Source organism: Gadus macrocephalus, chromosome 12 (genome assembly GCF_031168955.1).
Source record: "Gadus macrocephalus chromosome 12, ASM3116895v1".
NCBI classification, from domain to species: Eukaryota; Metazoa; Chordata; class Actinopteri; order Gadiformes; family Gadidae; genus Gadus; species Gadus macrocephalus.
Window position 1 is genome coordinate 27,129,218 of NC_082393.1, and position 25,942 is coordinate 27,155,159.

At 56.6% G+C, this 25,942-nt stretch overlaps 1 protein-coding gene across 1 annotated transcript in view; it reads left to right on the forward strand.

Annotated features, from left to right (window-relative positions):
* fcho1 (FCH and mu domain containing endocytic adaptor 1) overlaps positions 1-25,942 on the forward strand; it is a 42,092-nt gene that overhangs the window by 9,456 nt on the left and 6,694 nt on the right. Inside the window, exons 5-23 of the mRNA XM_060067635.1 lie at positions 7,678-7,769; positions 10,371-10,445; positions 11,074-11,215; positions 13,489-13,641; positions 14,696-14,800; positions 16,015-16,113; positions 16,377-16,473; positions 16,782-16,899; positions 17,420-17,444; positions 18,059-18,119; positions 19,483-19,661; positions 19,803-19,827; positions 19,937-19,996; positions 20,578-20,629; positions 21,458-21,582; positions 21,729-22,712; positions 22,898-23,004; positions 23,552-23,741; positions 24,453-24,567. Of these exons, the coding sequence (XP_059923618.1) occupies positions 7,678-7,769; positions 10,371-10,445; positions 11,074-11,215; positions 13,489-13,641; positions 14,696-14,800; positions 16,015-16,113; positions 16,377-16,473; positions 16,782-16,899; positions 17,420-17,444; positions 18,059-18,119; positions 19,483-19,661; positions 19,803-19,827; positions 19,937-19,996; positions 20,578-20,629; positions 21,458-21,582; positions 21,729-22,712; positions 22,898-23,004; positions 23,552-23,741; positions 24,453-24,567 (2,804 nt within the window). The remainder of the gene's footprint in view (positions 1-7,677; positions 7,770-10,370; positions 10,446-11,073; positions 11,216-13,488; positions 13,642-14,695; positions 14,801-16,014; positions 16,114-16,376; positions 16,474-16,781; positions 16,900-17,419; positions 17,445-18,058; positions 18,120-19,482; positions 19,662-19,802; positions 19,828-19,936; positions 19,997-20,577; positions 20,630-21,457; positions 21,583-21,728; positions 22,713-22,897; positions 23,005-23,551; positions 23,742-24,452; positions 24,568-25,942) is intronic.

A 25,942-nucleotide genomic window follows, 5' to 3' on the forward strand; every position in this document is an offset into this window, starting at 1 on the left:
TCTGTTTCCTATATAGAATGTCTCTGTGTTTCCTATCTATAATGTCTCTGTGTTTCCTATATAGAATATCTCTGTTTCCTATATAGAATGTCTCTGTGTTTCCTATCTATAATGTCTCTGTGTTTCCTATCTATAATGTCTCTGTGTTTCCTATCTATAATGTCTCTGTGTTTCCTATCTATAATGTCTCTGTGTTCCCCCTTTATGGTATAGTATAGTACTGTTACTGATAACGAAAGCATGTTGTTCAAGTACCTTTTTAGGAATGGATACTAAAAGCAAACCTACAGGTCTTGGTTTAGCTCAGAACTCAAACACAAGCTTGCGTCCTAGATCATAAGAGCCTTTAATCATTGTTGAGCTCTCAAGAGCCTTGAACAGTATTTAAGGAAAGCATTGTTTTGTCTGATTAATTAATTAATTTTAAACCCCCACACACATTTAACATCTTAACTTCTCTACTTGTTAATTGATTCCTTCTTGTTTGCCATTCTGCGTGGGGCTCGTGGCCCCGTGAGGCCTGTGCTCTGTGGGGTGGTGACCTCGAGTCCGACGGCACCGGGCGGATGGGGCTGTTTAGTCCCTAAAGAGGCAGGGACGATCCAGCTCACTGGTGGTTGAGGACAATCCAGCTCACTGGTGGTTGAGGGACGATCCAGCTCACTGGTGGTTGAGGACGATCCAGCTCACTGGTGGTGGAGGGACGATCCAGCTCACTGGTGGTTGAGGGACGGTCCAGCTCACTGGTGGTGGAGGGACGATCCAGCTCACTGGTGGTTGAGGGACGGTCCAGCTCACTGGTGGTTGAGGGAGGGTCCAGCTCACTGGTGGTTGAGGACGATCCAGCTCACTGGTGGTTGAGGACGATCCAGCTCACTGGTGGTTGAGGGACGATCCAGCTCACTGGTGGTTGAGGGACGGTCCAGCTCACTGGTGGTTGAGGGACGATCCAGCTCACTGGTGGTGGAGGGAGGGTCCAGCTCACTGGTGGTTGAGGGACGGTCCAGCTCACTGGTGGTGGAGGGACGGTCCAGCTCACTGGTGGTTGAGGGACGGTCCAGCTCACTGGTGGTTGAGGGAGGGTCCAGCTCACTGGTGGTTGAGGACGATCCAGCTCACTGGTGGTTGAGGACGATCCAGCTCACTGGTGGTTGAGGGACGATCCAGCTCACTGGTGGTTGAGGGACGGTCCAGCTCACTGGTGGTTGAGGGACGATCCAGCTCACTGGTGGTGGAGGGAGGGTCCAGCTCACTGGTGGTTGAGGGACGGTCCAGCTCACTGGTGGTTGAGGGACGGTCCAGCTCACTGGTGGTTGAGGGAGGGTCCAGCTCACTGGTGGTTGAGGGAGGGTCCAGCTCACTGGTGGTGGAGGGACGGTCCAGCTCACTGGTGGTTGAGGGACGGTCCAGCTCACTGGTGGTTGAGGACGGTCCAGCTCACTGGTGGTTGAGGGACGGTCCAGCTCACTGGTGGTTGAGGACGGTCCAGCTCACTGGTGGTTGAGGGACGGTCCAGCTCACTGGTGGTGGAGGGAGGGACTTTTGGGCCAACTCTTTATTTATTTTGATGAGCGTTGGACAGAATCGGCCCCAGAGGCAGTAGGACGGGGGGCTGGGCCCCAGAGGCAGTAGGACGGGGGGCTGGGCCCCAGAGGCAGTAGGACGGGGGGCTGGGCCCCAGAGGCAGTAGGACGGGGGGCTGGGCCCCAGAGGCAGTAGGACGGGGGGCTGGGCCCCAGAGGCAGTAGGACGGGGGGCTGGGCCCCAGAGGCAGTAGGACGGGGGGCTGGGCCCCAGAGGCAGTAGGACGGGGGGCTGGGCCCCAGAGGCAGTAGGACGGGGGGGTGCTGCTGGGCCCCTGAGGCAGTAGGACGGGGGGCTGGGCCCCAGAGGCAGTAGGACGGGGGGGTGGGCCCCAGAGGCAGTACTGGGTGGTGCCGGGGGCTGCTGAAGGGGGCTGCTGAAGGGGGCTGCAGGCCTCCACTGGGTTGCAGCTCTCTGTGCCACCAGGCTGCTGTTAGGAGGCCACTGCCCCGTCAGCGCAGAGCGTGCTGACTCAGCCCTGACCCCCCTGGGCTGGGCTGGACCTCTCTGAACAGGCCCCGTGCTGGAGGCCTGCGGGCACCATGCCATACAACAGGGATTAGTAACTGGAGCTCGCCGTTGTGTTTCAGATCAGGTAACCCTCATAAAGTAGTGTTTTGATGGATCAATTATTGGAAATGTATTTTCCCTAATACATTGATTTGTATTTATGCTGCAGTATAAGCAGATTGGTATAAAAACAATTATTAGGTCCTGAAACCATCCTCCTTCTCCCCATGGTGTGTGTGTGTGTGTGTGTGTGTGTGTGTGTGTGTGTGTGTGTGTGTGTGTGTGTGTGTGTGTGTGTGTGTGTGTGTGTGTGTGTGTGTGTGTGTGTGTGTGTGTGTGTGTGTGTGTGTGTGTGTGTGTGTGTGTGTGTGTGTGTGTGTGTGTGTGTGTGTGTGTGTGTCCCCGTCCCCTGATGGACCGAGCTGGGTGGTTTGTGTTGTGGCCCAGTGTGTGTGTGACGGAGGACCGCCTGACCGCTGCTCCACGGCAGAACAGGGGATATCCCCCGTCACCAGATCCTCTTTCATACAATGGCGGACCGTTCAGCGAGCTGCTGGGACCGCTGGCTGCAGAACACCCCCCGTACTACTGCAGCCGCACGGGATGGCAGGCCCTCCTCGGTCACCATGGCGATAAACCGAGCCGAGCAGCAGCTAAACAGAAGTAATGTTTGGTTCCCAAACACTTCATGGTGGCGCCTCGATGTTGTCCAGTCATGTCTTCCATTCGTGCCGTCAGTCGACTGGCTGCTGCTCTGAAACCCCCGAGGGAGAGTAAGCCACCTCATGACGGCCGTGGCCGATTACTGCCAGAGGGCAACAGACAATTATGGTCATTTAGAGCAGGAGAAGAGCTGTTGGCCAGGCAGGCCTGCCCCCTGATTTCAGAGGAGCTTTGGTCGCACTCTGCGTTTAGGCTTGAGAGGGCGACTCAGGCGATCATTAATACACTTCAAGTGAGGGCAGCTAGTCTGGCTCTGACTCGGCTATTAAGAAGAATGATTCACTTGCCAAAGACTATCTGTCTGCGTGTTAATGGCTGTGGGTTTTGTGTAATAACTGTTTATTGAGCGCTGGCCTATGGCCTGTATGTGGGCCTGTCGCCGTGTTCCTCTGCAGTACAACGGCCCAGCGTGTTGGCTCGTCTGTTGTTGTGCTGCTCAGACCTCTGATGATGTCATCACTTCTACGGGCTCCTCATCAACAACATGCAGCAGGACGCTCTGTGAAAGGCCTCCTCTGCTAATGTGATTAACTTGTTAACAAGTTAATAACATTAGTTAATAACAAATGTTGTTAACTCTTGTGGCTGTTGGAACATACAGAGTCATGCGTTCCCAGCCTTGAGAGTCCTTTGACACTTTAGTTTATTAGTAAGATGTTTGAGAATCCTTCTGCGAAATGGGTGCATGATCAGCCCTGCACACACACACACACACACACACACACACACACACACACACACACACACACACACACACACACACACACACACACACACACACACACACACACACACACACACACACACACACACACACACACACACCCCTCCCATCGTGCCTCATATTGTCATGGTAATGCCTTCTGCAGAGTGAGACCTGAACGGTCATGTTAATTGTTGAAAAGGCAGAATGGGAGAGTGAATGGGATGGAGGCGGCTGGGGGGGGGGGGGGGGTATCAGACACCGAGGATCCAAGGCCCGTTGATCCAATGTTGGCAGCCCTATGAGAAGGAGGCCGGTGCTGAGTTGGCGGTTCATAATGCGGTTCGGTTGCATTTGGCTCCATGGACCTGCTGGCACTAAGACTCGTGTGGTTTCCTTTTGGTCTTTTTGTGTTCCCATGGAGGCTGGTCACAGTTCTAGCAAGAGGCTTCTACGCTTGGTCGACAGACGACTGTACAAAGTTAATTCCTGAATGGTTTTGTTTTCTTGTAATTTTCTTATAGCTGAACCAGAAACGACGAATTGCCGTATTAAAGTCTGCCCATGCTGTGATCTCTTTTCATTGCATAATTTTCACAATGTATGTTCAGCAGCTATCACACATTCTAATACAGGGGGGCGTTTAATGGCAGTCGTGGCGTATTTCTCTGATTCACATACTGAGAAATTAAACGGGGGAGACTCAAAGAACCAATGACATGTTTCATAGAAGTCAGCTGACCTCCCTATGACTCGGACCGCACTCCGCCGTCAGACGCAGCTCATGGCTGGAAGAGGAGGGCTCTAAGAATACTTGTATTCTTAGAAAGTATAGATTATTATTTGAAGTCGACCTGAATGGAGCGGTCCAACCCTTGGCATTGTGGTTCATCCCGCCCATGTAAGGAGAGCATTCTTCACTAAATGGTGACCTCGTTTAAAGCGGACCAATATCACATGGTATCTCCTAATTACATCTTGGAGATTATTTGTGGGTGATATGAAGACTCCACTCACACTATTTGGTTCTGAGCCCCTAAGGGGACATGAGAACACAAGCTACTCTTTGTGGAATATCGCCAGCGGTTTGAGCATGAATGAATGATGCTGTGGAGATGCATGACAGAACCACTTCCGGGTCATTGTCTACTGGTTCCTCCTCTGACCCCCCGTGTGGTTAGTATTTAAAGTTCTTCAATGTGTCAAATCAAGCTATCTCTAGTTGTTGCCACTGTGAATATCACTGTTCTCAAACAGAATGCAGTTTTCTGAGATCATCCCCTTCATTAACTTCTCCCTCTGTCTCCCTCACATCTCGATCTTATGCTCAGGTCTGTGCTCTGTCATTTTGCTATGATCATGCATACTTCTTTGTCACATGACAAAGAAGTATGAATACTTCTTTGTCCCTTAGGGCTTTGTAATGTGTCGGTATTCACATTCAGCTCTTTATGAATCGTGTTGCTGAGTGAGATGTACGAGAATGAGCTGTGAGAATGAAACCAGGAGCCGGTGGAGGATCTGAGAGTTGTGCAATACTTCTGCTCTTTATTATAAATTACAACATTTTAATAATTTCTAATTCAAATTCAGCTCTAGTAGTAGTGATGTTCTCATTTGAGGGCCGTTGTGCTCCTGGGGCTGAAGCTAATGGCGCGTTTCCCCTGCAGGGTGCGCTACGGTTCGGTTCGCAAAGGTGCGGTACGGATTGCGTTTCCTCCGCCAAAAGTGGGCGTGACCCGGACTGAGCCGTACTCGTTTTGCCCTCGTCTTCAGTACTCCTCCGTTGGGGTACTGAGACGCCTGAAAGGGTGCCGGAAAATTCAAGCTACACACTCCCTCCGTTGATTGGTCGACAGAATCGTCACTTCCGGGCGACGTGGGGATAAAAACAAACAAACATTAGCCTCGAGGTACTATTCTTTACAATGAACATGTCTCGTAAAACGCTCGCCTCGCTTGGGCGAACAAGAAGGTGGAGACGTTCCTCTGCATTCTTGGGGAGGAAGACGTGCAGAGGGAGCTTGATGGAGCAGTGAGAAACGAGAAGGTCTTCCAGCTGGTTTCTGGTCGAATGGCTACACTGTGTCGCGCTGCTATGATGTCACGATGTTTACGTAGCTGCCGCGGCGATCGACATCCGGCCCATAAAGGGTACTGTCGGCGGTGGAAACGCGACCTCAGAACTGAGCTGGGCTATACCGCCCCCTCCCTAACGGACTGAGGCGAACCGTACCGCACCCTACAGTCTAAACGCGGCATAAGAGGTACCGGTGTAGTTGATCTGTCAAGTCGGTATTAAATGGTGACTTTCAGCTGGGTCACACATGACTGAGGCCCGAGGCAGCAGCCTGTCCGGGCCACCAAGAATATCTGCCCCACACTTTGCATTGCAAAGTGTGTGTGTGTGTGTGTGTGTGTGTGTGTGTGTGTGTGTGTGTGTGTGTGTGTGTGTGTGTGTGTGTGTGTGTGTGTGTGTGTGTGTGTGTGTGTGTGTGTGTGTGTGTGTGTGTGTGTGTGTGTGTGTGTGTGTGTGTGTGTGTGTGTGTTTGCCTGTCCTTAATTGCTTTTATTGAGTTATGTGCCAGTGTGTGTGCAGCGAGGCATGCGGTAGTTTGGTCTGACTCGGTGAATCTCCGTGTTCCCAGACTCTCGCGGGGCCGTCGACCGCTCCCCTGCTACCTGCCTGTCGGCTCTCTGCCAGCAGAGTGTTTATATCCCCCAGAGCTGCTGTCCGTCTCCCTGGACACACAGGGCCCCAAAGGGCCCTCTGTGGGCTGGGGGTGCCCTGGAGGTCTGAGGCTGGGGGGGCCGGGCCTGGAGGTCTGAGGGGACGGGGTGTGGCGGTCTGAGAGAGGCTGAGGAGGCCGGGCCTGGAGGTCTGAGAGAGGCTGAGGAGGCCGGGCCTGGAGGTCTGAGAGAGGCTGAGGAGGCCGGGCCTGGAGGTCTGAGAGAGGCTGAGGAGTTCGGGCCTGGAGGTCTGAGAGAGGCTGAGGAGGCCGGGCCTGGAGGTGTGAGAGAGGCTGAGGAGGCCGGGCCTGGAGGTCTGAGAGAGGCTGAGGAGGCCGGGCCTGGAGGTCTGAGAGAGGCTGAGGAGGCCGGGCCTGGAGGTGTGAGAGAGGCTGAGGAGGCCGGGTCTGGAGGTCTGAGAGAGGCTGAGGAGGCCGGGCCTGGAGGTGTGAGAGAGGCTGAGGAGGCCGGGCCTGGAGGTGTGAGAGAGGCTGAGGAGGCCGGGCCTGGAGGTGTGAGAGAGGCTGAGGAGGCCGGGCCTGGAGGTCTGAGAGAGGCTGAGGAGGCCGGGCCTGGAGGTGTGAGAGAGGCTGAGGAGGCCGGGCCTGGAGGTGTGAGAGAGGCTGAGGAGGCCGGGCCTGGAGGTGTGAGAGAGGCTGAGGAGGCCGGGCCTGGAGGTCTGAGAGAGGCTGAGGAGGCCGGGCCTGGAGGTCTGAGAGAGGCTGAGGAGGCCGGGCCTGGAGGTGTGAGAGAGGCTGAGGAGGCCGGGCCTGGAGGTGTGAGAGAGGCTGAGGAGGCCGGGCCTGGAGGTCTGAGAGAGGCTGAGGAGGCCGGGCCTGGAGGTGTGAGAGAGGCTGAGGAGGCCGGGCCTGGAGGTCTGAGAGAGGCTGAGGAGGCCGGGCCTGGAGGTGTGAGTGGACGGGTGTGGAGGTCTGAGAGAGGCTGAGTCTTCAGTGTGACACCAGCGTCAGACATCGTCAGAACAGAAGGGCGGCGTGTCAGAATGATCCAATCACCCCAATGATGGATCTGATACGAAGTCGAAGCAGAAGGTTCCCCATTGGTTCAGCTTGTTTAAGTTCCCCCCCACTGCCTCGCATAGACTTTGTGTTTAGTTATATATCATAAACCTTACCTTGGGAAAACTCGGCTACATAAATCCTGAGATGTCTTGTGGATTGATTCTCTTTCAGCCTCTAATGTCATGACCGCTGATGTTTCTGTGAGCTAAATCATAAAGCGTTGAAGACAAAGGTCATGCTGACTTGTTGTGTGACTTGAGGAATCTATAAGACAGTTTTGTATTTCTTGTGTCACTGTATCTCCACCCTGGGAAGGTAAATAAATATAACATATTGTTAAACTACAAATATTAGTAAAGGTCCATTTGTGTCTAATGCGTCCGGTGTTTTGTCTTCTTTCTACAGGGAGAGAAGAACACTGGATTTGATGTTCTTTACCACAACATGAAGCATGGCCAGCTGGCTACCAAGGAGCTGGCTGAGTTTGTTCGTGAGAGGTAAAGTTTGATTCTGTGTGATTTGCAGCAATTATAATGACAATATAGAACGTGCATATGAATGGCAGGCCAGTAGGTGGGGATGATGTGCACATAAATATGTCTTAAACCACAGAAGTACATCGAGAGATTATTTGGCATGAGCAGCAAGAACTATGCGCAAGACACAAGGATTAATATAATATTCAGGATTCCTAAAGTTTAACTTGAGAACTTAAAACCAAAATTCTGTAAATAAACGGTCACTATCTTCTGATGCCTCCTGTTCCTGTCACCTATGTGCTGAATTCACATCGGCCCTCTAGTGCACACACACAAACAAACGCACACGCACAGACTACTCCTCCGGCCTCAGTGTGTGGCGGCCTCACCTGGGTCTCCGCTTGGCCCGCTGCCACTGTCCCTAGCTCAGAGCTCACCACACATCAGCTTGTGGCTGATTGTGTCCTTGCTTCCCGCTTGGAAGCAAGGACACAGTAACCGGCTCCAATCTACGGGCTACAGGAAAATGCTGTGGTAATGTCCCCGACTCCCCGTACAGCTGGCGCTTGGAGTGATTTAATGTCTGCCAAACGCTTACCTAGCGCCCGGTAGCCGCCCCAGAAGAGGGACCACTCCTATCAGACGCTTCCACCGCTCTAAGGTCTGCAGCGGGTATTCCTGCAGCATTCCTCACGTCCATTTAAGACCACGGGTTAGTCATGGACCGAGAAAGTGCCGTCAATAAATTTAGTTGAATGGGTCTCTGGAGCGTACACGCACACGCGCACACACACACGCACACAATTCAAACACTCTGCAAAGTTTGTTATGAATAGCTGAATGCACGCAATACTTTTGATTGTACAGAACTTGATATAAGCTCTGTTATTTAAGATGGAAAGTCTCTCTAACTCGCTGCAACACACATATGAGCACAATCCCAGTCATCACAGGTTGTGCTCATATGTGAACATCCTGGTCCACCTGGAGGGTAAGGAGGAAGGCCGTTGTCCCCAGGGGGGGCGTGGCTGTTCAGCCTGGGGGTGTCAGGAGAGGGGTCGAGCCATGGGGTCAGAAGCCTGCCGTGCTGATGGATCTCTGCACCGCTACTCCCAGCCTCTCATTTCTGCACATGTTCCCCGTCTGGCGATCTATTGCTCTCACTCAGACCAGCTCTCCGGATCTCGTTGTGGTTCCTTCTAGGGATCGACCGATATCATCGGGCGATATTCGCGGTTTTTACGTGTATCGGTATTGGCCGATACGTGGCAGATTTTCGCAGAATTTTTAATTTTTTTATTTTTTTTTACTTGTTCTACCTCACCTGTTTTTAATATTTGTTAAATATTGTTCATCTACTTGTTCTTACTTGTTCTACTTCACCTGTTTTTACTATTTGTTAAATATTGTTTTTTATATTGAAGTTCAATAAATGTTCCTTTAAAAAAAAAAAATAAAAAAAAATAAAAAAAAAAACGGCTCAAGAAAATCGGTATCAGCGTATCGGCTAAGGCTGATGAAAAAATATCGGTATCGTATCGGCCCTAAAAAATCGGTATCGGTCGATCCCTAGTTCCTTCCCTCCCTGTCCTTCTCTCAGACAGCGGTGGGAGACGCACAGTGAGATGTAGTGACTCTGAGACCCTGCAGGGGGGTGTAGTGACTCTGAGACCCTGCAGGGGGGTGTAGTGACTCTGAGACGCACAGTGAGATGTAGTGACTCTGAGACCCTGCAGGGGGGTGTAGTGACTCTGAGACCCTGCAGGGGGGTGTAGTGACTCTGAGACCCTGCAGGGGGGTGTAGTGACTCTGAGACCCTGCGGGGGGGTGTAGTGACTCTGAGACGCACAGTGAGATGTAGTGACTCTGAGACCCTGCAGGGGGGTGTAGTGACTCTGAGACCCTGCAGGGGGGTGTAGTGACTCTGAGACCCTGCAGGGGGGTGTAGTGACTCTGAGACGCACAGTGAGATGTAGTGACTCTGAGACCCTGCAGGGGGGTGTAGTGACTCTGAGACCCTGCAGGGGGGTGTAGTGACTCTGTGGCTGCAGCATCATAGTCTGAGTCCACGTGCGTCGGCCTTCATGTCCATTTGGCGTGACGCCACGGTTGTTTGCTAAATTGTTCCTCCATTGCTGTCGCTGTCTAAAAATGTCAGATCAACATCATGACCTCCCCCATGAAGCCCATCAACTTGAGACCCAGACTGCAGCCCTTTAGTGTGGGCTCATACTGGTGAGAGTGGGTTTGGCCCAGAACACTCCCTCCCCCCCCCCCCAGGCCCTACAGATGGCCACTCTAAGTTTAATGCACGGCCTCGTGGAATGGGGCCGTTTGTCACATGAATCATTGAATTGTTGACCCAATGCGGGACAGAAATCGATCCTTGTTTTGTCTGGCGGCGCCGCCTGAGGCTCTGGTGCTGCAGGGTACTGGGGGGCTACGGGGAGCAGCCCCCCAGGGCGGACTGGGCTGTGGGGTCCAGGGTTACTGGGGGAGAGCATGTAGTCGATAGCCTGTTTAGGAGAACTCCCATTCGAAAGAAGGCACAAAACATTACTGTGTGTGTGTGTGTGTGTGTGTGTGTGTGTGTGTGTGTGTGTGTGTGTGTGTGTTCAGGGCTGCCGTCGAGGAGACCTACTCCAAATCCATGTGCAAGCTGTCGAAGATGGCCAGCAGCGGGAGTCCTCAGGGGTGAGCAGAACGGAGCGCCTCACTTAATGTACGCAGAAAGAGAGCACAACGTTCAGCCTGTGTTGGTCTTCAGATCAGGGCCAGGGAAGCCTTCATTCATGCTGATGGTTACTTATTGAACATTCATGCATCTCTGATATTGCAGCCTCTAGATTCCAACTCCAAATATGTTGTGTTCCACCATCGACAATTTAGTCCTTTTCTCCGAGGCAAAGGCTTCCTAGTTCTGAAACGCTTGGGTTTACCAAGTAGACGACAATTGTTTGTTAGTTGGTAAGTTTGTTAGTTAGTTTGTTGTATCCTCTCTTCTGTAAATGTACACGACCATGAAGCCCTCTGGCCTGATTCAGTCCGTCTGATGAGGCTGGCTGTAGAGCGGGGGGGGTGTGGGGGTGTGTGTGGGGGTGTGTGTGTGGGGGGGGTGTGTGTGGGGGGGGTGTGGGGGTGGGGGGGGTGTGACTGCACTCGCGCTGATCATGGCTGTTTCAGCCCGTCAGCACAGCTCGGTCATTCTTAGGCCACATTAAACCGCCCAGGGATCAAACCATGAGCCCGTACTGCGGGGGGGTTCACAGGGGTCAAACCATGAGGCCGTTGCGCGGGGGGGTTCACAGACTGTCTCTCCCAGGACCTTCGCCCCGCTGTGGGACGTGTTCCGGGTGTCGTCGGACAAGCTGGCGCTCTGCCACCTGGAGCTCATGAGGAAGATGAACGACCTGATCCGGGACGTCAACAAGTACGGCGAGGAGCAGGGCAAGACCCACCGCAAGGTACTGCTCTAGACTCCTCCCCCTCCTATAGGTACAGGTGCTCTGGACTCCTCCCCCTCCTATAGGTACAGGTGCTCTGGACTCCTCCCCCTTCTATAGGTACAGGTGCTCTGGACTCCTCCCCCTCCTATAGGTACAGGTGCTCTGGACTCCTCCCCCTCCTATAGGTACAGGTGCTCTGGACTCCTCCCCCTCTTATAGGTACAGGTGCTCTGGACTCCTCCCCCTCCTATAGGTACAGGTGCTCTAGACTCCTCCCCCTCCTATAGGTACAGGTGCTCTAGACTCCTCCCCCTCCTATAGGTACAGGTGCTCTAGACTCCTCCCCCTCCTATAGGTACAGGTGCTCTAGAATCCTCCTCCCCCCTCCTCCTTCCTTTAGGTACAGGTGCTCTAGGCTCCTCCCCCCTCCTATAGGTACAGGTGCTCTAGACTCCTCCCCCCTCCTCCTTCCTTTAGGTACAGGTGCTCTAGGCTCCTCCCCCCTCCTATAGGTACAGGTGCTCTAGACTCCTCCCCCCTCCTCCTTCCTTTAGGTACAGGTGCTCTAGACTCCTCCCCCTCCTATAGGTACAGGTGCTCTAGACTCCTCCCCCCTCCTCCTTCCTTTAGGTACAGGTGCTCTAGACTCCTCCCCCCTCCTCCTTCCTTTAGGTACAGGTGCTCTGGACTCCTCCCCCCTCCTCCTTCCTTTAGGTACAGGTGCTCTAGGCTCCTCCCCCTCCTATAGGTACAGGTGCTCTGGACTCCTCCCCCTCCTATAGGTACAGGTGCTCTGGACTCCTCCCCCTCCTATAGGTACAGGTGCTCTGGACTCCTCCCCCTCCTATAGGTACAGGTGCTCTGGACTCCTCCCCCTCCTATAGGTGCAGGTGCTCTAGACTCCTCCCCCTCCTATAGGTACAGGTGCTCTGGACTCCTCCCCCTCCTATAGGTACAGGTGCTCTGGACTCCTCCCCCTCCTATAGGTACAGGTGCTCTAGACTCCTCCCCCCTCCTCCTTCCTTTAGGTACAGGGGCTCTAGGCTCCTCCCCCCTCCTATAGGTACAGGAGGAGCAGCTGGCCTCAGTTAAACATGCGTTCATGTCTAACTGAGGCCAGCTGCGGTAGAATGAGCCATTTCAGGAGAATATCCCCCCCCCCCCCCTGCCAACATTAGTTCCAGCGGGGCTGGTCAACAGCCTCGCTCCCCAAGAGGTTATATGAAGGTTATAAGGCTTTATGAATTAGTCTCAATACTAAACTAGATGTAAGCGGACAAAACAAACTCACTGGAAATGTCCCCTCAATCAGGGCAGAAAAGCAAAAAAAAAGTAGATTTTCCATTTACAAATCCTACATCTGTTTCAATTTTATTTGTATTCATCTTTATCTTGTGCCACCAGTAGATGGTGTTGTCTCTGCAGTTGGATTGTTTAATATGTTGACTCTTTTAAGCAGTGGTCCCAACCTATTTTGTCAGAAGGACCTGTGGGCAGTTCTAATAAATCATTTTAAGATGTATAATTTTTAAACAAAGGATGCTGTTTTTCAAGATGGTTTATGGGTCATAATCACAACAATTATATCAAGGCCCACTTCCCCCGGCGCCTCGGACCAGGTCCTCGGACCGGCTCTGGTCTTGCTCCGGTCCGGCTCTGGTCTTGCTCCGGTCCGGCTCTGGTCTTGCTCCGGTCCGGCTTGGCTCCGGTCCGGCTCGGCTCCGGTCCGGCTCCGGTCCGGCTCCGGTCTTGCTCCGGTCTGGCTCCGGTCCGGCTCCGGTCTTGCTCCGGTCTGGCTCAGGTCCGGCTCTGGTCTTGCTCCGGTCCGGCTCGGCTCCGGTCTTGCTCCGCTCCGCTCCGGTCCGGCTCCGGTCTTGCTCTGGTCCGGCTCCGGTCCGGCTCCGGTCCGGCTCCGGTCCGGCTCCGGTCCGGCTCCGGTCCGGCTCCGGTCCGGCTCCGGTCTTGCTCCGGTCTTGCTCCGCTCCGGTCCGGCTCCGGTCCGGCTCCGGTCTTGCTCTGGTCCGGCTCAGGTCCGGGTAGCGGGGGTTGGGAATGGCTGCTTTAAAGACTGTTTGTGTGTAGATTTCTTAATGCATTTGAGGGGGCTTCACATCAAGGACCTGGTAACGGATCAGAGCGCGTCAGCAGAGGTTCCCCAGGCAGCTCCATACGGGGCTCTGGAGTACTCTGGTGTGTGCGCATGTGTCTGAGCGTGTGTGTATCAACAGTTGGATATGGATGCATTTGTGCAGACCAAAGCATGTGACCGTGAACGCCCCTGTGTGTTCCAGACGAAGGAGGAGGTGGTGGGCACCCTGGAGGCGGTGCAGGGGCTGCAGGGGCACAGCGTCCAGCTGCAGAAGGCCCGGGAGGCCTACCACTCCCGCTGCGGGGAGCTGGAGCGCCTCCGGAAGGAGGCGGCGCCGCAGAAGGAGGTGGAGAAGGTGAAGCCCGGCGCAGTCCTCCCTGTCACGGACGCTTCTGGTCCTTCCTCTCAGGCCCTGCGGGGGGCGCTGTTACACGACAATTAAACCCAGGAATCAGGGCAGCTCCATGGGGAGGTAAAACCAACAGAGCAAAGTGAAGATGTGGACCCCTGGAGGGGGCTCAGTTAATGTACCAGCAGCCGACCGTCTACGGGACGAGCATGGTATGGAATGGCATCTTCATGAGAGGCACCACTGCGTTGGCCTGGTACTAGAATCCACCTCTCCCCGCTTCAACGATGACGGGGGTCAGCAGGAGTACTGGAGGGGCCCCCTGGGGTAGGGGGGGTCCCCTGGGGTAAGGGGGGTCCCCCTGGGGTAGGGGGGGTCCCCCTGGGGTAGGGGGGGTCCCCCTGGGGTAGGGGGGGTCCCCCTGGGGTAGGGGGGGTCCCCTGGGGTAGGGGGGGTCCCCTGGGGTAGGGGGGGTCTGACGATAGAAGCCAGTACCTTTTGGACTGGAAGAGTCATTCACCAGCACTGATCCCCCGCTCTCATGACTGCTGGTTCCTCTGAAACGATGGGCCTGTGCTTATTCATATTCATAACCTATCATTAGATCTTCTGTTAAACACAGAAAAGCATTCTCACTCACTCACTCACTCACTCACTCACTCACTCACTCACTCACTCACTCACTCACTCACTCACTCCAGCCGTCCAGCAGCGCTGTGAATAGAGCAGGCCTCTGTGCTCTCTGCTCTGGGGGTTCTCTTGGGTTCTGCTCTGGGGGTTCTCTTGGGTTCTGCTCTGGGGTTCTGCTCTGGGGTTCTGCTCTGGGGTTCTGCTCTGGGATTCTGCTCTGGGGGTTCTGCTCTGGGGTTCTGCTCTGGGGTTCTGCTCTGGGGTTCTCTTGGGTTCTGCTCTGGGGTTCTGCTCTGGGGGTTCTCTGGGGTTCTGCTCTGGGGTTCTGCTCTGGGGTTCTGCTCTGGGGGTTCTCTGGGGTTCTGCTCTGGGGTTCTGCTCTGGGGGTTCTCTGGGTGGTGGAGCTGACTCTCTGCTCTGTGCTCGCTAGGCAGAGCTGAAGTCTAAGAAGGCGGCGGAGGCGCTGGCGGTCAGCATCGAGAAGTACAACCGCGTGGGCGCAGAGTTCCAGCAGAAGATGAGCGACTCTGCCCAGGTCAGTGTCTGGAACCAGATGCAGCCGGTCTGCCCAGGTCAGTGTCTGGAACCAGATGCAGCCGGTCTGCCCAGGTCAGTGTCTGGAACCAGATGCAGCCGGTCTGCCCAGGTCAGTGTCTGGAACCAGATGCTGCCGGTCTGCCCAGGTCAGTGTCTGGAACCAGATGCAGCCGGTCTGCCCAGGTCAGTGTCTGGAACCAGATGCAGCCGGTCTGCCCAGGTCAGTGTCTGGAACCAGATGCAGCCGGTTGACTCGGTATCGTTCTCCCCTCCTTCGATCTCTCCTCTATGATAATAACACAGTCCTCTCAGACGCTCCATTTTCCTCAATTTCTCATCCATCTCTAAATCGGATTCTCTCGCTACCTTTATATTTCTTTATCTTTCTCTATGATCAGTCTCTTCAATCTTCTTATTTATCAGGTAACCCATCAACCCTGCGACACACGCACACAGACGCACGCTAGAATAACACATGCCATTCACAACTGCACCCCGCACCCCGGCAACCCGCTCATTAACCTGATCACTGCCTAAAGAGCGCCATGGTTACCGTCCCCGTCTCCATGGAGATCCTGATGATTGCCCCCCTGCCCCCTCCCTAGATCTGTTCATGCCAAAGGATGACAGGCGCCCTTGTGACCAATTATCTGTACCAATAGCACTGTGCGGTGAGGCTGCCCTCATTAGGCCGAGCCGCGGCCCAGATGGAGGCTTCAGCCGTTCACAGACGGACCGGCCGCGAGGTACAAGCTGTGCCGCCCGCTCCCTCCAGGCTCTCCCACAGACCCCTGAGCTCAGGCCGAGCGCAGGACGGCTCTGCTGGCGATCAGACCATCAGCCCCCAGGCGTCCCCTTCCTTTACCTTCCTCCCTTTCCTTTCATCTGGAGAAAGGATTTCTTTGGGGCTCATTTGGGGGATTGTGAGTCTGGCAGCTCCCTCTCTCGCTCTGAGCTCAGAGAGAGAGAGAGGGCAGCAGGCTCATTACCAACAGCTTATTGTTCTGCCAGCCCAGTGCCCTGCTGGGTAGCCCTGAATCACCAGTACAGTCACCAGTACAATCACCTGTGGGCCAGTCGGTCTGGCTGCTGGTCTAAATCAGGGAATATTGTAAAATACATTTTAGAGAGGGACCAAACACAAACTGCGGCCTTTAAAACGGGAGATTTGTACTGGCACTCAGTGTCTGACTGTCTGTCTGTCTGTTGTAGAAGTTCCAGGACATGGAGGAGGCCCACCTGCGACAGATGAAGCTGCTGATCAAGGGCTACTCCCACTCCATCGAGGACACCCACGTCCAGGTGGGCCAGGTACGTGGAAGGGGTCAGGGTTAGGGTTCATCACCCCCCGTGGGACCGACTTCCTATACCCTGAGCATTCGGGACCCAGTGATGTGTGTGTTGCTTACTTATCGACGTCAGCCGTTCCCACACTAAATGAAAGGCCTTTCTTCTGATTGTCTTCTCTTGCACTGCCTGTGATTTCCACAGGCTTTGGGATAGCTTTCGGACTCAGTGTCTTGGTTGGTTTCTCCACTAAATGTTCTGAACAAACTGTGTTTGGGTTCCCCCAGGTCCATGAGGAGTTCAAGCAGAATGTGGAGAACATTGGAACGGACAATCTGCTCCAGAAGTTTGCAGAGCAGAAGGGGACGGGCAAGGAGAGACCAGGTAGAAGGGTTCTCCCATGATACACTACGTGTGTGTGTGTGTGTGTGTGTGTGTGTGTGTGTGTGTGTGTGTGTGTGTGTGTGTGTGTGTGTGTGTGTGTGTGTGTGTGTGTGTGTGTGTGTGTGTGTGTGTGTGTGTGTGTGTGTGTGTGTGTGTGTGTGTGTGTGTGAACCTGCTCTACACTGTAGTTGTGCCTATGGTCGCTCCGGGCTGATCTCTTTGTTTAACTCATGGACTGACCGCTGCCCTCCTCCCCCTGTGCCCCCCCCCCTCGTCCCTGTTGCCCGGTGCTCCCTGCCCCCCTCCAGCGGTGGTGGGCTTCGAGGAGTACATGCCCGCCCTGGTGGTCGAAGGAGGGAAGAAGAGCCGGGGGAAAGCGTTCCGGATCCCCGGCCTGGGCAGGCGGGACAAGGAGCCTGACTCCTCGTGAGTGATCTCTCAGACCCCCCCTGACCCCCCCTGACCCCCACTGACCCCCACTGACCCCCACTGGCCCCCACTGACCCCCACTGACCCCCACTGGCCCCCCCTGACCCCCACTGGCCCCCACTGGCTCCCCCTGACCCCCCCTGACCCCCCCTGGCCCCCACTGACCCCCACTGGCCCCCCCTGACCCCCACTGGCCCCCACTGGCTCCCACTGGCTCCCACTGGGACTCGGCCGCTCAGACGCTCCCTTCACTCTGCTCTCACACATGTGCTCTTTTCTTTGGTTCACATTTGTTGCCAGTTTATTCCAACACACACAGACACACACACGCGCACACGCACACACAGGCACACACAGGCACTTATGCACAGAGAGAAGTAGACCCAGACGTCTCTACGCCGAGTCGTTCTGTTGAATCGCGGTGCCCTGGTTCGGCTCTTCCCCTGGCGAACCCCTACGTTCTCCCTGAGGGAGCAGTTGAGCCGGATCCAAACGGTCCTTCTGTTTGTGTTTTCAGGGATTCGGCCGTAATGGAGGCACTGGTGAGTTCCAGAAAACATCAACAACCATGGAGCTAGTTACCAGCGGCAACAGCCAATAGCCAATCAGAGGCCTGGTCTGTTCTTGCATGTTTACGGATTGCTAGGTGTGAGTTAAAGAGAGGGCTGTCAGGGGGAGGGAGGCGGGGGGGGCGGGGGGGGGGGGATCAGGTGTGATGGGGAGGGAGGGAGGCGGGGGGGGGGGGGGATCAGGTGTGATGGGGGGGAGGGAGGCGGGGGGGGGGGGGGGGGGGGGATCAGGTGGTGGGGGGGGGGGGGGGGGATCAGGTGAGATGGTGACGTAGCCGAGGTGTCGGCTTTCCTTTTGCATTCGGCTCATTCTAAGAAAGGCTTTTCCAGGTACGTGTTTGATGGGCTTGTGTTCGCTACCAGGACGTCTACCTAAACGCTTGAGTGACCTTATCTTAGTCCTTAAGTCACCTTGAAACACGTCGGAGTAACATGGGATCCTAATCCCAACGTAAGCGGTTGATGTACGAGTGGAAGGGTTTGACGGAGGTGCTATGAGCTCACTGTCCTCTAGGTGGTGTTCGTTCTGTCTGGGTCTCTGTCTCTCCGTCTCTGTGATGCCCCCTGCTCCTCTCTCCGCCCTACAGAACTCCCCGCTGGACGTGGACGAGGAAGGCTTTGTGATCCGAGCTGACGACGACCAGAACGATATCCTTTATGAACTCGTCTTTGGGCGTCGCAGTCCCAGCTCAGATCCCCTTAAAGCGTCCAGCGTGTGGCTGTGCCCTCCTGTTAGACTATGACAACGAGTTGGTCTGCTGCTTCTTCTTTTCCCCATCAGCTGTACATTAATGGTATATCTGGTATGTACCCAAACAGAGTGTAACCTCTCTACTTGGAGAGAACCTCAGTCCATCCTCCCTAACCCAGGGCTGCTGCCCTCACACTGAGCCCAGGGCTGCTGCCCTCACACTGAGCCCAGGGCTGCTGCCCTCACACTGAGCCCAGGGCTGCTGCCCTCACACTGAGCCCAGGGCTGCTGCCCTCACACTGAGCCCAGGGCTGCTGCCCTCACACTGAGCCCAGGGCTGCTGCCCTCACACTGAGCCCAGGGCTGCTGCCCTCACACTGAGCCCAGGGCTGCTGCCCTCACACTGAGCCCAGGGCTGCTGCCCTCACACTGAGCCCAGGGCTGCTGCCCTCACCCTGAGCCCAGGGCTGCTGCCCTCATACTGAGCCCAGGGCAGCCAGAACCTGCTGCTCTTCAGTTCCAAACATATTCAGTTTTAGTCAAAATGCTCAGAACGGTTCCAAAGGAGGTGACCAGACCCTAATACTGTCCCTCACCACACACGCACACGCTTAATCACGTTCTCTCTCTCCGTCTCCTGCTGCCATGCAATATCATCCATGGCCCTCACAGAACGCCTCAGGACATAAATATACTGCTGTATCTGTCACCTGCCCTGTGACACACACACACACACACACACACACAGACACACAGACACACAGAGACACAGAGAGAGAGACACAGAGAGAGAGACACAGAGAGAGAGACACAGAGAGGTTACATAACAGTGTTCAACCTTGTGCAGTCTGACGAGGGAAGGACGAAGGTTTCACCAAATGCGGTGTAATCAGGATGTGGGCGGTCATCTGACAGCCCCATCGTTCTACAAGGACGGCTGAGGTTGTACACACACGCATGCACAGTCTTATTTTTCTCTCTTCATGCGAATAAATCAGTGGATGAGCAAGATCCATACTTCTTGCCTGTTGGCGTGCAATCCACCCTTGTCGAGTTTGAAATATTGTTAATGTTATTATTTCCCTGATATTTTCCACAAGGTCCACTGCCTGGACCAACCCATTGACCATCGTCCTCTGTCCCTGGGACGCTGAGCCCCTAGGGGCTCCATCGGGACCGGCCATCCCCATGTTTGAGTCCCAAACAGACTTGAGTCCAGTCCTGTTCCGCGCTGGGGGTTATGAACCAGCTTAGTGTTCTTGGAGTCCGGACTTCTTGTCTCAGCGCCTCCATCCAGACTGTTTCCTTGACCCTATGCACGCTGCGCAGACAGCAAGGACAGCCACTTCTACTCCAGCGACTCCGACTTCGACGACGAGGAGCCCAAGAAGTTCCACATCCAGATCCGCCCGGTGGCCAGCGGCCGCCACTGCACTGCCGCCGCCGAGAAGGAACTGAAGGCCACCGTGGGGGCACTGACCCTGCCCCCCAACCGGGCGGTGTGTGTCTGTGTGTGTGTGTGTGTGTTATGTTTTGTTTTTGGTTGAATCTAGTTAAGTTAAGTAGACCTTTTGTTGCCGTTGGCTGAGGTTCTGGATGGTGACGTATGGTTTCTGTTTTGTCCTCCCCTCGTATTCTAGGTGCCAGTCAAACGCCAGCTCTCCAGTAAGTCCCACTTCATTCGCTTCATTCGCAATTGTATTTTTGGATGCTTCCTTTAAAAAGATCTCCTGCTCCTCCTCCTCCCCTCTCTCCTCCTCCTCCTCTTCCTCAGGAGCCTCTAGCACCACAGGAGGTCACTCTGAAGGAGACGGGGAGGCTGCTGCTCACAGGGGTGGGTCTGTCTGTCTGTCTGTCTCTGTCCGTCTGTCTGTCTGTCTGTCAATCCGTCTGTCTGTAGCTCTGTAGAGGGACACTCCGTAGCCATCACTAGTCCCGAGTTCTCCATGGATCAGGAGATGGTGAGACGATGGGAGGAGGTCATGGATTGTACTACGAGAGAACAGCTCTGCTCATTAGGCTTCCACTGCAAATATGGCATAGCCCACAGTATGCTTCATCTCTGCCCATCACGCACACACACGCACGCACGCACGCACGCACGCACGCACGCACGCACGCACGCACGCACGCACGCTGCATTTGTGCGATCATAATGGATCCCGTGCAATAGCTTCAAACATGTGCCAAATCAAACACACTCATATTCTGCATTTAGTGATCAGCAACGTGTCTCTGTGATGGTAGTGCCCCTACCCCTCTTAGCAGACACATTGTGTGTGTGTGTGTGTGTGTGTGTGTGTGTGTGTGTGTGTGTGTGTGTGTGTGTGTGTGTGTGTGTGTGTGTGTGTGTGTGTGTGTGTGTGTGTGTGTGTGTGTGTGTGTGTGTGTGTGTGTGTGTGTGTGTGTGTGTAGATGGAGAGGCGGAGGGTTTACGCAGATCTTCCTCCAGCCCAAATCACAGCAGGTCAGGCTTATTCTTTTTCTTTGCCCCAATTCTGTTTCTGTCTGTCAGTCTGGCCTTCTTACACTGCCAAGCCGGTTCGGTTGCGGCTTGTCACGCCCGGCAATTTCACTGCCTTGCCTGTGTAAAACCGACAGAGACAGCTCTCTCTCTCTGTCTCTGTCTCTCTCTGTCTCTCTCTCTCTCTCTCTCTCTCTCTGTCTCATCCAGCATTGAAGCTGAGTGACTATTAGCCGGGACCCTCGTTAACCCTCTGATGGAGCTCAGCCGTACTATTCCTCCTCTCACTTCTTCCTCCTCTCACGTCTTGTCTCTCCCTCTCTCTGTTTCTTGTTTCTCCCTCTCTCACTGAGTCTTGTCTCTCCTCCTCTCTCACTGAGTCTTGTCGCTCTCTCTCTGAGTCTTGTCTCTCCCTCTCTCACTGAGTCTTGTCTCTCCCTCTCTCACTGCGTCTTGTCTCTCCCTCTCTCACTGCGTCTTGTCTCTCCCTCTCTCACTGAGTCTCTCCCTCTCTCACTGAGTCTTGTCTCTCCCTCTCTCACTGAGTCTTGTCTCTCCCTCTCTCACTGCGTCTTGTCTCTCCCTCTCTCACTGCGTCTTGTCTCTCCCTCTCTCACTGCGTCTTGTCTCTCCCTCTCTCACTGGGTCTTGTCTCTCCCTCTCTCACTGCATCTTGTCTCTCCCTCTCACTGGGTCTTGTCTCTCCCTCTCTCACTGGGTCTTGTCTCTCCCTCTCTCACTGGGTCTTGTCTCTCCCTCTCACTGGGTCTTGTCTCTCCCTCTCTCACTGGGTCTTGTCTCTCCCTCTCACTGGGTCTTGTCTCTCCTCAGGTTGAGCTCCACGGCCTCGGGCTCTGACAGTCTGTTCGGGCCCCCGCTGGACTCCGCCTTCAGGTCCAGGTCGTTGGCCGGCCGGGAGCCGCTGAGGGAGCAGGGCGCCTTCGGGGCCTCTGAGTGTAGGCAGCGTCTGCTTTGATGTCCGTTGGTCTCTGGTTACTTTGTGTGGGGGGGTGAAGTAAAGGTGTGGCCAGATAACCTCATGATGATAAACCCTTTTGAGGAGGGGTTTGGTACTCATCTGGTCTCTCCGTTGTGTCTCCAGATGGGGCCTTCTCGTCGGACTCCTCCTCCCCAGAGAACGTGGAGGACTCTGGGCTGGACTCGCCGTCCCACCAGCCCCTGGGGCCGTCCCCAGAGCCCGTGGGCTGGGTGGCGTGGCCCCACAGCGCCCCCCACAGCAAGGAGGCCGCCCAGCAGAGCCTGGGCCGGGCCGCTGACCCCTTCCTGTCCGCCTTCCGGGACCCCTCCCCGGGGCGCGGCCCCCAGGACGGGCCCCAGGAGGCGTGGCCGGCCCCGTCCCGCTCCCCCTGGGGCCCCCCGGACCCCCCCCCGCCGGCCGCGCCGTGGGGCGCCGTCCCGGCGGGGGACCCCTTCCTGACGGCCTTCGAGAAGACGGTTGCCGCGGAGACGGCGCCCTCCCCCAGCGCCTGGCCCGCCCCGCCCCGGGAGGGGCGGGGTCCGAGGGAGGGGCGCGGGGACCCCTTCTCCGTCTCCCTCGGAGCCAACAAGACTCTGCCCCTCCCCTCCTCCTCCTCCAGGACCTCCTCCAATCACAGAGGGCGAGAGAGGAGGCGGGACCGGAGCATGCCGCCCCCGACGACCTCCGACGACCCGTTCGCCATCACGATGATCGGCAGCCCGACGCACCAGTCCTCTCTGGCCTCCCCGGCCCCGCCCCCGGCCCCGCCCCCCAGCGGCCGGCTAGCCGCTAGCGTTAGCGCCGGGTGCCTGTCGGTAGCGCCGCCGCGGAAGGAGCTGCTCAGCTGGAACTCGGTCCACAACCCCTTCAGCGACGGCCCCCCGCCGCCCCCGCCCCCGCAGGAGGAGGGAGGAAGAGGAGAGGGAGGAAGAGGACGGGGGGCGGAGAGGAGGAAGCAGCGCTCCTCCGACGGGGAGCCGCGGCGCAACGCCCCGCCCCTCACGCGCCACTCGGGGCCGCAGGAGGACCTGTGCTTCTCCACGGACAAGGACCAGGACTGCCTGGAGCTCAGCGGTCCGCCGGCCGCGGGCAGGGCCCCCCAGCAGGGTGGGGTCACACTCACAACACCTTCATCTGGTCTCCAACGGCAACCAGCAGTAGAGCTGCCGGTGTGAAGTGCTTGAGGACTGGTTACCAGCCTTCACATGCTCCTCATGCTTCCAAGTGTTAACATGTGTGTTGTGTTCATATGTGTGCGTTGTGTTAATATCTGTGTGCTGTTGTGCACACAGGCCCCCCGTCGGTCTTCAGACAGGACAGCGCTGAGCTGCTGGCCGCCGCCCCCCCCCAGCTCTCCCGCTCCAAGAGGCTGTCGGGCCGGGCCCCCGGCTCTGAAAGGGTAAGGACCATTAAGGAGCCAGGACGGCCATTATGGAGCCAGGGCGGCCATTACGGAGCCAGGACGGCCATTACGGAGCCAGGGCGGCCATTAAGGAGCCAGGGCGGCCATTAAGGAGCCAGGGCGGCCATTACGGAGCCGGCCATTGCCTCGACCGCCAGTGGAAAGATTTACATTTCCTGCGCTGGCATGATGGATACCCAGAGTCGACTAGGGAGGAAAGCCCTGATTGGTCAGAAGCCGGGAGCAAACTAAGGTTCTTAAATCGTACCTACAGTGCCTTTTAATAACGGAATAGGAGATCAGTTTTATACACATGTTCATCATACAAAGAATGTATAAACATAGGACCTCATCTGATGTTACCAACATTACACTGGTCCAAAGCCAAGGCTCCGTCCTCTGGCTCCGCCCTCTGGCTCCTCCTTCTGGCTCCTCCCTCTGGCTCCTCCCTCTGGCTCCTCCCTCTGGCTCACTACAGTGTGTGCGTGTTCTGGAGCTTGTTGATGTATTCTTTGTGTTGTTGTGTTGTTGTTGTGCGTCTCAGTCCCGGTCGCTGTGCTCGTCGCCCCTGCCGGACCCCAGCCCCCCCTCCTCCTCCTCCTCCTCCTCCAGCCCCAGTGAGTGGGGGTCCCAGGCCAGGGAGGAGTGGGGGTCCCAGGCCAGGGAGGAGTGGGGGTCCAAGAATCGAGACGTCTCGCCGCTGCCCTATCTGCACCAGGAGCCCCCCCCTAGATGTGAGTCAGTCCCCCCCCCCCCCTAGACACTGTGAGTCAGTCCCCCCCCCCCCCCTAGACACTGTGAGTCCCCCCCCCCCCTAGACACTGTGAGTCAGTCCCCCCCCCCCTAGACACTGTGAGTCAGTCCCCCCCCCCCCCCCGACACTGTGAGTCAGTCCCCCCCCCCCCGACACTGTGAGTCAGTCCCCCCCCCCCTAGACACTGTGAGTCAGTCCCCCCCCCCTAGACACTGTGAGTCAGTCCCCCCCCCCCTAGACACTGTGAGTCAGTCCCCCCCCCCTAGACACTGTGAGTCAGTCCCCCCCCCCTAGACACTGTGAGTCAGTCCCCCCCCCCCCGACACTGTGAGTCAGTCCCCCCCCCCCTAGACACTGTGAGTCAGTCCCCCCCCCCCCTAGACACTGTGAGTCCCCCCCCCCGACACTGTGAGTCAGTCCCCCCCCCCGACACTGTGAGTCGTCGTCCCCTAGACACTGTGAGTCAGTCCCCCCCCCCCCCAACACTGTGAGTCCCCCCCGACACTGTGAGTCCCCCCCCCCCCGACACTGTGAGTCAGTCCCCCCCCCGACACTGTGAGTCCCCCCCCCGACACTGTGAGTCCCCCCCCCGACACTGTGAGTCCCCCCCCCCCCCAGTGTTATATTTATGTATTGACGTCATAATGTATCAGTCCTGTGTAACGACCTGCTCCTGCCGTCCTTCCCCTAGTGCACCTGTCACGAGGCCCCAGCCCCATCTCGCTGAGCCCCCAGGACGCCTGGCCCGTGGCCGCCGCCATCACCGAGTACATCAACGCCTACTTTAAGGGCGGGCAGCACAACCGGTACGTCAACCTCCACTGTGAAGAACACTGGAGCCGTCTTAAAGGGGCGGAGCGTAGGACGGTCTTAAAGGGGCGGGGTGTAGGGCGGTCTTAAAGGGGCGGGGTGTAGGGCGGTCTTAAAGGGGCGGAGCGTAGGACAGTCTTAAAGGGGCGGAGCGTAGAACAGTCTTAAAGGGGCGGAGCGTAGGACGGTCTTAAAGGGGCGGGGTGTAGGGCGGTCTTAAAGGGGCGGGGTGTAGGGCGGTCTTAAAGGGGCGGAGCGTAGGACGGTCTTAAAGGGGCGGAGCGTAGGACGGTCTTAAAGGGGCGGGGTGTAGGGCGGTCTTAAAGGGGCGGGGTGTAGGGCGGTCTTAAAGGGGCGGGGTGTAGGGCGGTCTTAAAGGGGCGGAGCGTAGGGCGGTCTTAAAGGGGCGGAGCGTAGGACGGTCTTAAAGGGGCGGAGCGTAGGACGGTCTTAAAGGGGCGGGGCGTAGGGCGGTCTTAAAGGGGCGGAGTGTAGGGCGGTCTTAAAGGGGCGGAGCGTAGGACGGTCTTAAAGGGGCGGGGCGTAGGGCGGTCTTAAAGGGGCGGAGTGTAGGACGTCTTAAAGGGGCGGAGCGTAGGACGGTCTTAAAGGGGCGGAGCGTAGGACGGTCTTAAAGGGGCGGAGCGTAGGACGGTCTTAAAGGGGCGGAGCGTAGGGCGGTCTTAAAGGGGCGGGGCGTAGGACGGTCTTAAAGGGGCGGGGCGTAGGACGGTCTTAAAGGGGCGGGGCGTAGGACGGTCTTAAAGGGGCGGGGCGTAGGACGGTCTTAAAGGGGCGGGGCGTAGGACGGTCTTAAAGGGGCGGAGCGTAGGACGGTCTTAAAGGGGCGGGGTGTAGGGCGGTCTTAAAGGGGCGGGGCGTAGGGCGGTCTTAAAGGGGCGGAGCGTAGGACGGTCTTAAAGGGGCGGGGCGTAGGGCGGTCTTAAAGGGGCGGGGCGTAGGACGGTCTTAAAGGGGCGGAGCGTAGGACGGTCTTAAAGGGGCGGAGCGTAGGACGGTCTTAAAGGGGCGGGGCGTAGGGCGGTCTTAAAGGGGCGGGGTGTAGGACGGTCTTAAAGGGGCGGGGCGTAGGACGGTCTTAAAGGGGCGGGGCGTAGGGCGGTCTTAAAGGGGCGGGGCGTAGGGCGGTCTTAAAGGGGCGGAGCGTAGGACGGTCTTAAAGGGGCGGAGCGTAGGACGGTCTTAAAGGGGCGGGGCGTAGGGCGGTCTTAAAGGGGCGGGGTGTAGGGCGGTCTTAAAGGGGCGGGCGTAGGACAGTCTTAAAGGGGCGGGGCGTAGGGCGGTCTTAAAGGGGCGGGGTGTAGGGCGGTCTTAAAGGGGCGGGGTGTAGGGCGGTCTTAAAGGGGCGGA